The 17,314-nt window shown below is 37.6% G+C and overlaps 1 protein-coding gene across 7 annotated transcripts in view; it reads left to right on the top strand.

The window, feature by feature from the left end:
* USP40 (ubiquitin specific peptidase 40) overlaps positions 1-17,314 on the top strand; it is a 38,204-nt gene that overhangs the window by 17,389 nt on the left and 3,501 nt on the right. For 5 of the 7 annotated variants that reach the window (XM_026075599.1, XM_026075597.1, XM_026075598.1 and 2 more), the window contains 16 exons: positions 816-900; positions 2,060-2,130; positions 2,985-3,304; positions 4,264-4,390; positions 5,432-5,489; positions 6,176-6,229; positions 7,665-7,753; positions 8,502-8,588; positions 9,504-9,540; positions 11,376-11,440; positions 12,033-12,107; positions 13,327-13,453; positions 14,554-14,639; positions 15,804-15,922; positions 16,291-16,356; positions 16,608-16,818. In XM_026075599.1, the coding sequence (XP_025931384.1) occupies positions 816-900; positions 2,060-2,130; positions 2,985-3,304; positions 4,264-4,390; positions 5,432-5,489; positions 6,176-6,229; positions 7,665-7,753; positions 8,502-8,588; positions 9,504-9,540; positions 11,376-11,440; positions 12,033-12,107; positions 13,327-13,453; positions 14,554-14,639; positions 15,804-15,922; positions 16,291-16,356; positions 16,608-16,818 (1,677 nt within the window). Of the gene's footprint in view, positions 1-815; positions 901-2,059; positions 2,131-2,984; positions 3,305-4,263; positions 4,391-5,431; positions 5,490-6,175; positions 6,230-7,664; positions 7,754-8,501; positions 8,589-9,503; positions 9,541-11,375; positions 11,441-12,032; positions 12,108-13,326; positions 13,454-14,553; positions 14,640-14,735; positions 14,777-15,803; positions 15,923-16,231; positions 16,357-16,607; positions 16,819-17,314 lie in introns of those variants that run through there. The other 2 variants (XR_003255168.1, XM_026075602.1) reach the window with 2 other exon arrangements.

Here is a 17,314-nt window from a genome sequence, read left to right as displayed (position 1 = left end):
TACTTGAGCCGCAAAAGCATTTGTAAATACACGTATGCCACAATTTTTATCTCTATGAAAAATTTTGAACAGTAAACGAAATTTTAGGAGGCTGACAACTTATATGGATTTACACAGAGGGAAGCTTTGGCTTGAGGTTGGCTCTTGAAAGACTGAAGAAGCCACAAAACTGATGAAGCTTTAATTTTGTAGACTTTAAAGCTGATGTAAGCAAATTATTTTATATCTGGGCAGCATGTACTTCGGCAAGGGTTGTCATTCTGCAAAGCTCTGGACTTATTATTAACATTTGAGTCTGTGACAGATTTGTCTTTGTACTTTCAAGGAGCTAGCTGACCTCAAAAGGAAATGCTTAGAGTAGTTTAAAAATTAAAAAAACTAAATAAAGAAATCCTGTAGTTTAACTATTGAATATGGTATTTTTGCATTTATTCTTTAGTAAGCTAAAGAAAAGTCACAAAAAGAGAGAGTGATAGCATTTGGTTTGAGTACAGATGCAGAATTCATGAAATGCTTTTTCATCCACATCTAAACCAAAGCTAACTTGTTTTTTGGAAGCATTGTTTGCTTTTCCTATACCTTACAACCTTTGGCTAATGTCCACTGGAAATGTTACTCTCTAGTCAGTAACCAATATGAAAGACTGAGTCCTAGACACTTTGCTCCCTATGTTGCTAGCCTTGTTGAAGTAAATAGTAATGACATGTTAACATTTTAGCTAGGCTGTAACAGCTTTCAGCAAAATTGTCATTTTGAGCGGTAGGAGTTATTGCTTGTTAGTGTTTTATATCTTTTTTCCTGTTCTTGCCAATTAGATGTTAGAATCTTGGGAAGGAGACATGATTCTCAGTATTGCTAAGCCTTTACCAGCAGGACTACATCTTTACCACTCTCTTGATGGTAAGACTACACTATTTATATGCTGTGTACGTTACAGGCATAGAGGATGTTTGTATGTAAACACCTTGGAGGGTGTTGCTGAACAGTCTTTGGTCCTCAATAAGCTTACTTGCAAATCCACTGCCATTAAGTTATTTATGACACTCTTATTAGTGAAATGAAAGTTTAAACTTTTTAATGTAATCTTTGGTCTCAAATGCAGTAAGAGTGCACATTTGCTGCCAAAAGATGTCTGTTTCTTTGTATTTTGAACTTGATATGCTTATAGAAGTTTGCTGTCATAGTATTCACTTAATTGGTAGAGGAGATGATAGAAGAGAGCAGCCAGGGTGATGTTAAAGAAAAGCATAGCTTAAGCCTGAACAGAAGTAGGAATTTGTAAAGGAAAACACTTGTATAAAGGCCACATTAATTTTAACATAAAAATTAATATCTTAAAAGTCAGAACTCATGATTTTAAGTTTTGTGTTGTTATGCAATTCTAGGTGCTGACAGTCTTGAAAATTCTATTCAGCCACTTTTGAGTTTTATAGTCCATGTAGTCCGTTTCAGCAAATTAGGATTCTACCAGAACATAACCCAGCTTTCCGTAATAGGACATCAGAAAACAGATGCAGTCATAGCTACTGTAAATATTCCTCCAGATCTTAGTATATTTCTCTAAACGACACTGACTTTAAAAAAAAAAAAAAAAAAAAAACTAACTGACTTACAGTAGGAAGGTGAAAGAAATTACAGCGTAGGCATTAATATTTCAAAAAATAGGCTTGGAAATTACGGTATGTAACTCATTTGTTAAATCCACCCTTTTTATTTTAAATTTATTGGTAGGCTGTTAAACCTTATCTAGATAATCCTGCCCAAACAGATTTTTCAAGTGGTATCTTTGGCCTCAGTTTGCTAGGGAAATTGAATAGGTGGACCTGCGTGCTGGACCTCTTTACCCAGTGTGACCCAGAGCTAAAGGGATGTTTGTCTTTTTTTGGTCTTGCTGTATGAGTGAACCCTAACTTTAACCCCTGTAAATGCTGATGACGTGGCAGTGTTTGTCATGATAGACTTGGAGCCAAAGTAGAATGTGCCAGTGTATTTTAGTTCACCAGCGGACCCTGCTTATCTATTTTGGAGGGGGAAAAACTTGATGATTTGCTCTTTTTAGGAGATGAACTGACACTGGATGGCATTGGGCTGGCTGATGGAGCAGATATCTTTGTGTGGAATGGGAAAGAGGTAACAGAACCAAATACCCTCTCTCCTTGTCAATTCTGAGGAGAAAAGATGTAATCATCAGACACATTTTCTGGAAAATTTAATCTGTTCTGGAGATGTGCTACTGACATACTAACATTGGCCACTTCAGCCTCCTCTAGGGTACTTTTTGCCTGTTGTCGCTGTATCTTGTGTGTGCTGTGCAATGTGCTGCTTGATAGAATTACGAATAGAATTATACCATGTGGAATGTGGTATGGGCAGAATGTCAGATTGGTAGACACCCCGTGCCACTTACATTGGAATATATTCTGAAAACATCTGGTGCCTCTTGGAAGGAGACCAGGTGATAGCAATGCAATAGCAAAAGCTTATGCTCTGTGGCAAATCGTTCCACACAAAACTAGACCTGTCAGTGACGACTTCTATATATGGTCTCCCTGAAATACCATGCTGCCTTTTTAGACTGTTGTATCTTCCTTCTAATATCAAGGCTTCTGCTTAACCTTCATATGCTTGTCTCAGTGGTTATGTAACAGCAGCAGAAGATTGCCCTCTATCTCTCTAATGGGGTAAAATATTACTTTAAAAAGATTCTTATTATAAAAGTATACATTTTTTTTCTGTAATATATCAAAAATAAAGATGCATCCAGTAACAGAGTTGTTTCTTGTTTTTGTTTTACTTCCTTCATGGTCAAATTGCCTTAGGCAAGGAACTATATTCTTGGCCCAGGTTAAATTTCAGAGAGACCAGGTTCAGTCTTTTTGTCCCAGTAATCTTAATCTTGTCATTTATTTCTGTGTAGTCGTTTCTTCTTACAAAGGTGTATATTGCTGATCAGCACTGCATAAATCTTACATTCTTTGCTACAGGTTGGTGGTACAAAGGTGTTGACTGGCCCGGATCATGAACCTGTTATTGTAAACGTTCTTCGTTTAGCAGAGTATAATGAAGGAGGGAAAGGTCAGGACTTCACAGAATCCCAGCACATCATTCCATGCAGCACAGAACTGGGCGCTCTGCGCAGAGCATTAGCACCGTCGGGAGGAATCATCTTAAAGAACGGTTCAGGACTTGGTAAGGATACCAAGAATTGGGAAGTTCTTCCTGAAGAAGATATGAGGGAGACAGTCAAAAGTGTTGGACTGACAGATGGATGCTCAATACTAATTTTAGACAGCCATGACCAGAGGTAACCATTTTGATTATGAATATAATTAAGCAAAAAAGCAACTATATAACTAGCATAATTTTAATTGAACAGGTTTTGCCATATTCTTCTAGCTAATTGTCATTTTATGAACATTTTATTCAAGGTAATGTAATCTTAAGTTTTTGAGATCAGGTACTTATCAGCTATTAAATGTTTGTTTGCCGTTAAAGTGCAGATGAAGTCACATCTTTTGACTTGCACTGTAATGGGAAAAATCTAGTGAGAACAACTTGTGCCCAGTGTCCTTGCACATTTTTGGAGTAACTTGAATTTCTGAGTTGTGAGGTTCTCCAAGAGACTGGGTCGAAAGAGGGAATTGAGTAGTATCATAACAGCACGCAGCTCTGCCGAATCTCCCAGTTGAACCTCAAGTTGCCAGGGACACTAACCAAGTATTTAGTCTCATTTCATTTCCCAGTATATAGCACTGAAGTTAGGTTCCCATTTGTAGAGACATGGAGATATGTGCTTGTTATATAAATGTTGACTTCCTAGTCGGAACAGTTCTGAAAAAATTAAATTAATTGAACCAGTGGGTTCTTCACCAAAGACTGTTTCTGTGTTTATATATAGTTGCAGACGAACAAAGTCTCAAATTTTAGTCATGACTCAGTATGCTTTTTAAATATTTTTTTTTTCCAAAAGCCTTAAATCCCACCTCAGAAAGTGACTTAAACTCTGAAGTGCCTTCAGAAGCTCAAGTTCCATTGAATACCAGTTACCAAAACATAGTTGTTACTGGCTTACTCAGTTACCAGCCTTGAGGTGCTTGGACTCTGAGCTTCTGGCTGTTACTCTGCATGCATGACTGTTAACCACCTAGACATTATTGTTTTATATGACAGTTTTGGTATTTAGCAATCTAGCCCTAGTAATATATATAGTTTTCTTGTCTTTATTAAATTTAATGCCCATTTTTGCACTGCTCTTCTTTATAGCTTGGTGAATGTATCAAATGGCAATTTGACTGCTTTTACATATGACATCAGCTGGCTCCAAGTTAAAAACTTCTGCAGAACGGATGCTGAAGAGAAACAAGTTAAAATTACCACCACTATCGAAACAGTAAGATATCTGATTGATTGTTCAGAGATAAAACACAGACTTTCTGTTTCTCTGAACAGTTTGACCAGTGCAGTAGGCCAATTAAGAAGAGTATAATTTTGTCTGTACACGAGCAAAATGGCAGTTTTGCTTTTGACTTTTACAAGGACTGGATTTAGGCTCAGGGTGTAAGTTTTCCTTTGAGAAAATAATATGCAACTCAGTTACAGTTTCTACAGGCAGTGATCAGAATAAACTATAGGGTTTTTATGACTGAAGTTAAAACAGGGGATACTTTGACTGCTCAGTGTGTTTTAGTCTGAAACACTTTTCTCTCTGGGCCATTCTGTAAATGTATTTTGGAAGAGACTGTGTCAGTAAACAAAACGTGAAATAGGCAGGTGGTGTTATTCCTTTCTTTTAATGTAGGGTAGGAAAAAATGCTGTACTGTAATTTAAAATACTCTGTAAAGTCATAGCATATAACAGAACCCATGTAGTTCATCTTTGTCCATATTAGTTTATTCTGTTTTGTTCTTTATTGTCATTTTAATTTTCCCAGCTAAATCTCTGTTAGAGTTGTTTTAACAGATTACCTACTTTGTATAGAAACTGAAAATTCCCTTTTGCTGAGAATTAATCTCCACCTTCCTTAATTTTCTGAATAAGTTTTTCCCAAGGGGTAGGTTTCTCTGGTACCTTTTCTGACTTTTTAAATAATTTCATTTTATATGAAGTATTACTTAATGCTTTGATTTCTATATTACATGATCAACTAAGTAGTTGTGAAATATTAGTCTTCTGCTAAATCCCCGAATTAAATATCACTTTCTTTTCCTTGGAATACTGTTTAAAAAAAAATCCACAAGTATGTTATAAATGATTGTACAGATATCATATTAAATATGATTATATTAAAGAAATGCTTAGATCTCTGTAGTATTAACAGGAATAAGAACATAAGTAGTAGGCGTTTCAAGTGAAATTTTGTTGATTGGTATTTGAACACCAGATGCATTCTTGGCATTTTGCATTAGAGACTTTAATATTGCTTGCTTTTAGGTGATGTCGGATATCAAAATTAAAGCAATACAGGAGCTTCAGCTAGAAGAGGAGCTAGGTAAGTATCAACTGCTTTATTTTTAGATGTGATAATGTTAGAAATTGCTGGCTAACTTCCTGGTTGATGTGAGAGAGTATACAGACCAGCAGAATTCAGTGCTGTGAAGTTGTTGGGTGAGGAAGAGAGGGTGCGACTGATTTAAAATTAATTTAATTCTGAATTAAACGTTTTTTCCTAGCTAAAAAAAAGTTTGGGATAGTCTTCATTAAAATATATATTTTTTGAAGCTTTTGTGTTCATCTACTAGTTTTTCATAATCTTTTAGTTGCAGGAATAATCTTCACCTTAATAAAATGTTACACTTGAAAACTGAAGCAAATTTTTTGCCTTATTCTCTTTCTTTAAGACACCCCAYTTTCTTTCTTTAAAGCTTGTACTGATTCCTTTACATATGGGGACATTTGGCCAGTTTTATAGTATTTTACTGATTGTGACTAACAACTGACTTCAAAGAGAAAGTGTCCTTTCATGGAAAGGATTAAAAAAACCTAAGACTGTTCATGAGGTCTCTAGAAAACTCTCTCCAACTGTACTTTTTATGCAATACCTCCAGAATGAAGCCTTTAAAATAAACCTGTTGTTGTCGTTAATCTTAAATATGTTACCTGTCTAAACTTCTAAGCCAAATTTCTTGTGATATGATATAGTTAATACATCTCTCTTCCCTATCCCTCTTGTTACAGCAAATGACAGCTGTCTCAGACCTGTTAGTGGAAATGGGAAACTTCTCTCTCCAGGTAAAATTTGTTTATTATTATTTTTTATATCACTCCATGAGAAATTAAATTGGGAGACTTTAACCTTCTCTTCATCATTTCGTGGGAGATGTACACACATGTACTCTAATAATTTCCTTACTTAACTGAAGTAGTTGTGTGTTTTTTCCGGTTTTACTACTGTTTACCAACAGTACCAATGCAAAGCCAGTAGTTAAACTTAACATTCAGCTCATTTTTTTCACTTGCATCTCCAATGACTAATAATGAACAGTAGACTTGAATAATGTGGTGATAGATGAAACACTAAAGCTCTGGCCTGTTACACTCCTGTTTACTGTGAGAAGGGAGCTTATCTCTGATACGTGAAGCACACAGAGTAATGTGCGGATTTCCGCTTCAAGAGTGCGGATTTCTGCTCTCATGAGAGTGAAGGAACATGCTAATGCCATAGCCTGGTCTTCGATTTAGATGAACATGTGATACCACCCATCACTATATAACGGTGCTCCTGATGGCCGGTGTTCAGCAGAAAAGAATCCCCCACTTTGCTTTTGGCACTGTTGTGCCTGTGGGGAGAAACTGAACATATCAGCTTTGTGCTTGCTGGAAAACATTTTCCGTGTTTTTACTAATTTGGCCTCCTGACTGCATTCTTACTAATGCAGCACGTTAGCAAAGACAGATATTAACTCCCTTCTATTCAGCACTTATCAGGCTACTTCAGGGGTACAGTGTCTACTTTGGGGCTCCCCATTATGAGGAGAAAAAAAAAAACAACTCTCAAACTAGGACCAGTCCGAAGGAGAGCACCTAGATGGTTTGGGATCTGGAGCACATGATGTAGGAGGGAAGCTGGGTTAGTTCAGTGAGAGAAGAGAAGGCTCGGGAATATCTAATTGCCATCTTCAACTCCCTGATGGGGAACGGTAGAGAAGACGCAGCCAGATTCTTCTCAGAGGTGCACTCTGAAAGGAGCAGAGGCAACAGACATGAGTTGCAGCAAGGAAAATTCCAACTGCATTTGGGTGGGAATTCACAGAAAGAGTGGTCAAACATTAGAATACGTGGGCCCCTCTGTGGGCCCATAGGAACTCCCTCCTTGGAGGTATTCAGAGCTTAACTGGGAAAAGCCTGGAACGATCTCAGCTAACCTCAGCTGGTCCTGCTTTGAGCAGGGGTTTGGACCAGGTGACCTACAGGCGTCTCTTCCAACCTAAATTATTCTGTGACTCCATAGGCAAGAGGTGGGGAGTGGGCCTTTATACAAATGTTGCTTTGCTCTATTTGTAGAAGACTTGCTTTAAGACTTGGTTTGGTGAAAATGGCTGTGGAAATGCAGTTCTCTGAATGTTACTGAATACTTTCATCATACTCTAAAGACCAGCCTAATAGAATGGATGTTTTCAGGAAGCAGCTTTTATATGATGTTTTTCTTATTTTTTTCTCCCTTAAGTGCCAGAAGATTATACTGTCAAGGAAGCAGAACTGAAAATGGGAAGTTTGTTAGGGCTGTGCCATGGGAAGTCTCCAACTTCCACTCAGGTAAAATAGTCCTGTGACTGAAAAGAGCCTAGAGCTGCTTTTATGCTCTGTTTACGTTTCCTAATATTTCATGTAGCCCTTTTTTTCCTTTTGTAATGATTGTAGTAGTAAACTGGAATGAGGAAAAAAAAATTGCTCACTGGCACTGAGAATTATACATATAAGCATTAAGACTCACGCCGTTTWTCTCAGTTGCAGAAGGCCAAGAGTATATACATGACCAGTTAATATAGCTCATTTTGCTAATGGTAAATAATTAAGTTGCAGTAATTCATCTGTTTGCAGTTGTCTGTCTTCTGTGCTCTGATGTGCATATACCTTAGGTAAGAACCTAAAGTAAGAAGAAGAAGGTTTTACATTTGATATCTACAAGGTGTAAATCTGGAGGGAAAAAAAAACAGTGCTGACTTGTGTATTTCTGAAGATCAGAGTGTTTTTTTTCTCCACAGTTAAGATGGTGTAGAGATATGACAAAATATGGCTTAAGCTAGCAGGTTTTAGTTCTCATTTGTGCAGGCTGAGGACATGTACACTTAGTTAATGAAGCTCAGCTGATGGCGATAATTCAAGTACATAAGCTCCTCTGTCTTTACTGCTTAGATCATTTGATTTAGCTAAAAGCAATTTCAGTGGTGTTTGACTGATGGCAGGCATGCAGTAGCTGGTATATGCATGCATCAGGGAATATTATTTCACAGTATATCCATCCTTAAATATATATTCTGATAACTTATAATTGCCTTTTTAGCTCTTCTTGTATTTTATTGTTGGGAGTGACCAACACACAGGCCCTGAGATGGAGATAGTTGTGGAAGAGACTGCCTCTGTCAGAGAGGTAAGTCTAGATGCTCTTAAAACGTTTTGTGGTGGCTGGGCCAATTTTGCTCCTGGAGAACTTTTGCCTCGTACCATGTGTTGCTCAGATCACCAGGTAACACTGAAACGAAGGAAGTATTTCAGCTCTAAAAGCCAGCGGGGAAGAATGCCTTGATCTTTCAACAGGTAGCAAGTAGACATCCTTACTTGTTTCCTTGGATTAACGTAGTCCGACTGTTCCGTGTATGGCTAGCCACTCCTTTTAAAAATAGCAATCCTCGAAACGATGTGCAGTCATGGCAGAGCCTGCCACGAGATTGAATTTTGTTGTATGGGAGTAAATATGTATGCTTTTCAGTTACTGTGCAATTAGTCTCTATAAATCAACAGGTCCCCAAGTTGGGGTTGGTCTGACAGCATTTCTTGAAGAGGACTATGCAGCTTTCAGCAATAGCCATGGCAAAGTTAAGATAGAAAGCAGTATTTTAAAATAATGAGGAGTCTTTAGGGTTATGTATTCAACAAGTTGCTCTAATGTGCTTGAGGTCATCAGCTTGTGTGTGGTTTTTTTTTTTGGTTGGTTTTTTGGGGGTAGGTCACTAGCATTTTCAAACTCTTTCAGTAGAATCTGCTTCAGTAAAGCAACACATTGACAGCACAGATTTTTTTTTTTTTTTTTTTAACAGTTTGTGTAAGCTGACTCACCTGTAGTAGTAAATTTCCTACCTGAAAACAATTTCATACTTCAAGAAAGTAGTATATAACTCAAGTATACCATGTCTACATAAATATATTGTTTCTAGGTATTCACCAGGAATCAGCCACTCAGTTTATATACGCTAGAAAATCTAGTACAGATTTGCTGAAAACTTTATTTCCCAACCTATACATTGAGTTAAGCTTCACCATATATTTCTTTTTTTTTTTTTTTCAGTGTCTAAATTTAATGCTGGAAAAATCTGGATTATCAGGTTAGTCGTATTATGTTATTATTTAAAGAGTTCTCTTTAAGGGATTTCCAGTTTTCTAAGAGCCCTCTTGCTAACCCAAAACTTAAAAGTCCTTGCTTTATTACAATAATTTATGTGTCATTGTAACTTGAGGAGGGCAGAAGAAAGGAATTTAAACTTGGAGTTTTGCTCTGATAAAGGCTGGCTGTGCAGTAGCTCTTGAAACATCAGTTTCAGGCTTTATATTTAATCTAAATATGGCAACATTCACTGTTCCTAGACTGTTTGCTTGAGAGCCTGTGGCAATGGAGGTGTTTGGCTGTTTGAACAACATTTGTGTATTGCAGTGGGAACCATTGCATGAGGTTAATTATAAAAATCAAAGTGTTCTTAGGTGGTTTTGCAAAAGCCAGTTAATCAGTGTGAGATCCCAGTTTGGCTATTGTTTGGGAGTCTGGGTGGTAGCAGCTCTAGTTATTAAACTTTAAAATGAGGGTTAAGGAAGAGATATAGATAGCACGGACATCATATGTGAATTTCTTGGCTCAACATCTCTTTCTGATGATGCTGATGGAGAGGAAGAGAGAAAAGCCTGGTGTGTCATTGGGTTTTCGAGCTTTAGGTCTTACCCAACCCTTATTGAACATTGAATTCTCTGTTACTGTGGGGTGAAGGCTGCAAACTTGGCCACGCTCTAGGAAACACAAAAGTTCACCTGAAAAATATTACTATGAAAATACACATTGAGTAGCCCAAGTGAAAATTAAATACTGTGCTCTTGTGTACATATGCATATGAGTGGAATAGTTAATAATGTCTTGAAAATAGAAGCTTAACCTTTTTCATTTCCTTGTGGTATAGGTTCACTGCCAAGAAACAAGGGTTCTGTTTTTATTGCTTGCTTTATATTACCATTTTTTGAAAAGTTGAATTTGGCCTTGCATAGAGATTCGTGATCTGATTGTTCTCATTCGAAGAAATGTCAGAGTTCAGTGGGTTTTGAAGTTGTAGTTTAAAAAGGCTGCCAGGTACTGTTTTCCCATCAGAATTCATTGATGAGATTCTGTTTGGGCTTTTAGTTACGAAAGTCAAGTTTTGGACCCTAGAGAAAATTTTTGAAGTGCATTTTCATCTCTCACTTTTGAACAAACAAAAGCACAATTAAATTCGTTTCTCCTGTACATAATGCTTCATATAGGTGCTAATTCTAAAGTGTTGTAGTTTCTGAACTATATCATCCTTTTTCCTCTAATATAAAGTCTACTGGAAATGTAGAACAGAGACAAGGGGAGAGAGAATTGAGTTTCTTCCTTACAGTATATTTCTGATTTGTTATATTATCCTTAATAATTACTATTATATTTTTATTATCCTTACAGTATCATTTTAAGGTGCTTTTCATCAGTTTAAATGGTATAGTGACAAGGGAAGTTCATTGACAATTCACACTCATCGTTTCCACAGCCAAAACTTTTTCCCTCTCAACTTTTTAATTTTCTTTCTTCTGCAGTTCTGCTTCTAGCTACATGTTGTCATTTCACTTCCTTTGGTTTCCTCCTGAACCAGGGAAATTAGATAGCTGCGAAGGAGAGTTCATAAAGACAGACAGACAGACATAAAAATAAGAGAAGGCTATTTCCAAGAGGCAAAAGTGTGTTTCTAGGGCCTGGGGAAGGAAGCTGAAGCTACTTGTTCATTCTTTTCAGTCTCTAATTTTGTCAGAGTTGTAAAAATGGGTAGGCTGTTAACACTTATGAAGAGTTTTTTAATCCATTTTTGGGGGTAACAACCTTGTTGGCTAATAGTTTTCCCTCTGTTTAGGTTTGCGCGTTTATTTACTTATTTATTTTTGGTAGGTGACAACTGGCATTTGAGAAGGCTTGACTGGTGCTACGAAGCAGGGGAAGCATTAAGTCAGGAAGTAAGAGGACCTTCTTTTTGACTTGAATCACACAATATGTAGTCTGTTCCATTTTTCTTGGAACTTTTCCTGAAGAAAACTTCATTAAAGCAAATCTGTGGTGTTTTTTGTGGGTGATACATTACTAGGCACTGTTCTATTTTCGCATGGCCTTGTGAAGACAGTGTTGGCTGTGGTTAAAAGGTAAATCTTAAGCACCTGCCTCTTATTTTCAGGGACTATTATTAAGCCATGTCCACATAGGTTTTCCTAAAGTCTAGGCTTAGCATGCATTAAAGATGTTCAGATCTACCAGTGATAAGCATGAGGTATTAATCGGTAAAATATGGAGGTGCAGAGAAAATAGATGGCTCAGTGGGATGTTCCAGAAGTACTCTTAAATTGCAGGCTTATGTGGATGGAATACTTATGCGTTGTTGCAAAGTTGTCTCCAAGCAGTAGAAGTTATGTGAATATTTATGTGCTCTTCTGTGGGAAAGCAAAGCACCTTGGACTTTTGATATGCATGGCATAAAAAAACCCTTCACACTTCAGGAAGCAAAGCACAAGGACTTGCAGGCTTACAAGTATACTGTGCTTTCTCTTTCTCTAGAATGCCACTCTGAAGGAGCTTAATGTTTGCAGAGGGGATACTTTGGTTCTAACTGAAGGAAAGCTTCCACCAAAGGTAAAATTAAGGGTGTTGTTTATGTTCTTTAATCAATTGACTTTTCTGGAGACTTGAATACGATAGGATTCTCTTTTTTTTCCTTTTGCTTATTTCAGAATTTTTCATCCGAAATATTTTTAGTCAGAAATAATGAATAAAGCTTTTTGTCGTTTTATAGTTTCATAGTTTAACATTTATATTATAAGAATATTATAAATAGTCTCTCTATATTTATTATTCTTTCAACTTCTGTAGCAGAAGTCTTGCCTGTTGCGGCTTCCTAGCCTAAATGCATCTTAGAATATGTTAAGGTTACAAATCTGGAGGAAATCAGTATTTCTGGCAAGCAAGATGAGCAATAACCAGTGCACAAAAGTAGGAGTCCTCCTGAAGGCACAGCCCTTATACTTTTATGTCCTCACAAAATAGTAAAAATAGAGGAACTTATCTGTTTGCCTTTTAGGTCAGCTTTTGTACTGAGGATCATATTTGCAAATGAAGGGCCCTTCTTGGCTGTCTTGACAGCAATGACTGTACATATGGAAGGGCTCTGTGCTAGCAAATCTCAAGTGATATAGGGCATTGTAAGTCAAAACAAAAGGCTAAAACACTTTGCAAGAACCAGCAAGCAGACAATGCGGCTCTCAGCAAGTTTATGGTGAATAAAGCTTCATACAGGACAAACTTGTATATTTTTGATAGCCTTTTTCTCAAAAAGTTGTGGGATAAGAGCTTGCTGCAACAGTGGAATGAGTGATAATAGACCTGCATGTGAAAGAAAAAAATACAGTCTATTCTGCTCAGAAGAGGAGAGAGACATCAACTTAAGTGTCCTTTCCTGGCTGTGCAGAGCAGGTGAGGAAAAGCTCTGGAGAGCTTCTGAAGCGACAAAATACCATTATAGCTGGTGAACTTAGATGAATGCAGCCTCTTCAGTCAAGTTCATATCTATGTCCAAATCTCCAGGAAATAAAGTCACTCAGTTGCATCTGTCATGTCAGATGCCATGACAGCAAACCAGGATGGTGATCCTATGCTACATAAGGCCAGATTTTTTTCCGCTCAGCGGTCCATATAAAAGTAGGAAGTCAGAGCAGGTGATGTGGAATCCTAGATGAACGCAGGTTTACAGAAGCTCAGGCTTGGACAAATCTCATTCATTCTTCCTGAGATGGAGGCTGAATCTTATCTGTATTGGAACACATAGGCTACCAGGTACTTCTTGTTTGCTTTTCAGGGTTTCCTGAAAATACCCATTTGGTGGTACAAGCCTTTAAATCATATGGAACATCAAGAGAATGCACGAGACCAAGTGAACGGTGTGACCTGTAAGATGGAGGCTTTGGAGGTGTCTCCAGCAGGAGGTGAGCTGAATCAGTTTGTGAAAGGAATCATATGGGCTGGTTGCCTGTGATAGCACTGAGGGCCTTGAGTCAAAACCAAAATTCTGAAACCTGTGAGTAGCTATACAAGTCTCAGCAAGCTTATTGTGAAAGGAGCCACCTAAGTATAGATTGCAAGTATATTACTAGGCTGGGAACGCTGGAAGGGACTGTCCTTATGCTCCTATTTGGTCAAAGGTAAAGATCTTCACTGAATTTTGAAGCAGAAGCAGTTACCTTTCTGCAAATAAAATAGCTACTCTGTACTTTGAGTGGCAGTCTTGTAGGACATCTTCTCAAAAAGCTTATGAATGATTGGCTTCAAGCCAGACTCATAATATTGCATTTAACTCACTTGAGGCTAAATTGCTTTTTGAGAAGCTATAAGATGAGTGAATGCGGTGTGACTCTCCAGGACACTGCATACAGGTATTTTAATGTGTTTGTTCTAAAAGTCAAATCCAAATCAAAAACAAGCGAGGGTAAAAAAATGAAGTGAGGATTGAGAAGGAAGAAGAGAATGTATTGGGGACAACTGCAAATTGGAAAAAGGGGGATAAACCAATGCTCTTTTATACAAGAAAATAAAATTCTTCCTTTGCTGCTGAGCTGTGTTGCACAGCAGAACCCTTGCCTTTTAGAAGGATTTTTTTTTTTGCATTTTTCTCCTTTTCTCTCAAGCTTTATCAAAGTTTTATTTTCTTCCCTGACGACTTCAGTAGCGTGGGTAAGAGTAGTTTAACTTTCCGTGCAACACATTCTACATTTCAGAGTCATAACCAATAATTAATACTCTTTATGAATTCCAATAACTTGTTGTATTTTTAAAAACAATAGAATATAGAATCAGTTTGAACTCTTCTTTGGCAGCTAAGAGAAGGTATTTTATCAACTGTGTATAATGTTTCCTTAACTATCCTCAAAAAAATTTATATCAGGTCCCTTCTAAATTGAATGAAATCTCTGCTCAAAGTGACTGTTTTCTCTTAGGACAATAAACAAAATCATATTTATTCTTCTCTCCGTCTCTCTGTCCCTTTCTGTGTGTGTGTCTCTCTCTCTGTGTCTCTGTCTCCCCCCAGAATATGTCCAAACAGACATGGGTCTATGTTACGCTGGCAGTATAGAAATAACAGGAGAAGCTTCTTTGGAAGATTTGAAGATTCAGGTTAGATGTTCTCCTGTGTTCTATATGTACAGCAACACTGTGATTAACTGAGCTATATTAATACATATTTTTTATTTCCTTTTCCCTTGTCTCCAGTATGTTCTGATATGGCATTTGCTTATATGCCATGTTCGGTGGTAAGTACCAAGAGGCAATTTGAGCATGTAGCTCAGATATTTCCTTAGTATGTTCCCTGCAGTTGCCATTCTGTCATGTGTCCCCAGCTGCAAAAGCCTTGTTGCGCTTCATCTGAAACTTTGGCTTACTGCCGTATTTTTATTTCACAATGTAAAAATGATTAATGAGAGGAACACACCTATACAAGCACTTCCTAAAGAGCCACTTGCCATTTCCACATAGTTCCTGTATTAGTTTTCTTGTGTGTTTTCATATGTTGAACCTAATGAATGAGAAATTGCTTTAAATGCAGAGAAGGTCGTATCTGTCATTTGTGAATGTGTGGCTTAGTTTCCTTGGCCAGAAACTAAGGTGCCTTTTTATGCTTTTTTAATTAGAAAAGTGTGATTTAACACACTTAAAAAAAAAAACACAAAAAAACACAAAAACAACCAGCTACCAAACAACTCTGTTGTAAAAACTTTTCCACTGTTTAGCTGGTTGGTTGTTGTAATTAAACTGCATTATCATCTCTTCCAATTCTGATCCATACCAAAACTTGCTGTTTTGGGTAAGACGTCTGTTTCTCAGTCTCAGCCAAACTGCTGCTGTGAAATACTGTGGCTGTTTGCATCTTATGAACATGGAAATTTATCTTAGCGTGGAAATAATATTGCTTTGTTGGTTAAAGGAGTGAAGGAGCTTGCTCAGCACTTGGCTAGAGATTGTGGTAATGATTTTGTTAGCCTCATTCTTCCAGTTATAAAAATTCTGGTTAAAAAAATAAATTCATGACTTTAGAGACCTTCGTTAAATTGAGAAATGCTGGGAGGGAGTGAAGGCCAACTTGCTTTGAGGTTGAAAAAAGAATCTGTCCGTCACAGCCACCACCTGTAAGTTGCAAGCAACCATTGTTGAGGGATAAGTCTAAATACCCTGCCCTATCTCTAATTGTTTCAATATTACACTGAGAAGCAGTCAAGTGATTTTTCATCTCTCCAAGCCGACTGGCTGCTGAAATTATTGAAGAGATATTTGGTTTTGCAGGCCATGACTTTGCCATGTTGCCAGGAGCAGATCATTCCACTACCTGCATTTCTCAGAGCCTGGACAGTGGAAAGTAAGCGCCCAGGCAAGCTTTTACGAAACAACAAGCAGCAACTCAAGTAGGTTTCTTATTGAACACTCAAGTAACATAACAACAGACTGATGGTTTACTGGGCTGTGAGGTGGATTGGGGAGAAACAAAATCAGTTCAGTCAAATGTCAACAGAAAGCTCTTTCCTGCTTGTTTCAATTTTTGTGTGTTGAGCACCTATTGTAACTCAAGCGTGGTGGAAGGGAGAGGTGGGAGCATAAATAGATCAAATCATGCTTATTCGGCTAAGCTTTATTTTAAGTGGTTTTGAATGCAGTTTATATACCTTCCTGAGTTTCAGTTTTGGTTCCAGTAACCTCTTGCTTTGGTTTTGCAGATAATGGAATTTAGAATATATGACTGAAAATGTGCGTCTAATCTTTGTTTTGTTATCAGTGAATATAAGCTGGCAGCCAGAGTGGAAATCTGCATAGAACCTCTGCAAAAAGAAGAGAATTTGGGGTAAATTCTCAAGATACTTAATGCTTATCAGTGTATGTTTGAGATGAGACTTAAGCTAGCAGCTTTTAACTTAAATACTTTCTGTTGGGATTACAGATATCAGTATTTTGTGCAAGAATACTTTGGAGCTTTCATTTTCTGCTGGTAGAGCCTTGTTTTAAAAATGAGGGGGAGGGAGGGGAGGAATAGCAATTTGGGATTCTGAAAGAATGATTCACAAAAACTGTCCATCTTCCTCTTCCTTGTGACAGCCCCCATGAACTGTTGCTTCGAGTACAGATGGGGATACCAGGGCAGAGGGACTACTACCACTCCACAGATTTGGTCTGGGATATCTCCAAAGAATGCACAACCGGGGCACTGAGGCAAAGAGTTGCTTCTCACTATTGTCTCCCTGTAGATAAAATTGAAATAGCCAAATACTTCCCGGAAAAATTTGAGTGGCTGCCGATATCTAGCTGGGTAAGATCTGGAATGACTGAGTCCGAGAGCTGTTTTGAGAAAAGTGTGTGTTGGTTTGTGCTGCAGTTTTCACGTATATGTATTTGAGTGCACAGCCTTATTTTCCCGCATAAACTGCGAGGTGAATTTGGAAAGTGGTGGAGGTAGTTTTATTTCCTCAGGAATCTGCTTAGGTCTTTTTGAAATCATAGTGAAGACAATAAGTTTTTGATCACTTCAGTTAGCAGATCTTGCCATTCTGCCAAGTTAACCAGGTAGAAATCTTTTGGGGAAGAGAGCAGTTCTGGTTAGCAGAGAATAAACCACTCCTCCATCCCATCTCTTCTTATACCTGCTTATACAGGTTGAAAAGTTAGTTGCAGGTCATGAGCACGGAATCATTTGCTATGCAAATGCATATATTTCATTGAATTTTTTAATCTATAGCTATAGAAGTTAGATAACAGACATAAGAGATCTGCAGAGGTAACACAGAATGAAAGTATTTCTCTTCACT

The sequence above is a fragment of the Apteryx rowi genome, unplaced genomic scaffold (genome assembly GCF_003343035.1).
Source record: "Apteryx rowi isolate R43461 unplaced genomic scaffold, aptRow1 scaffold_407, whole genome shotgun sequence".
In the NCBI taxonomy this organism is placed as follows: Eukaryota; Metazoa; Chordata; class Aves; order Apterygiformes; family Apterygidae; genus Apteryx; species Apteryx rowi.
This window is presented reverse-complemented; position numbering and strand designations above follow the sequence as displayed.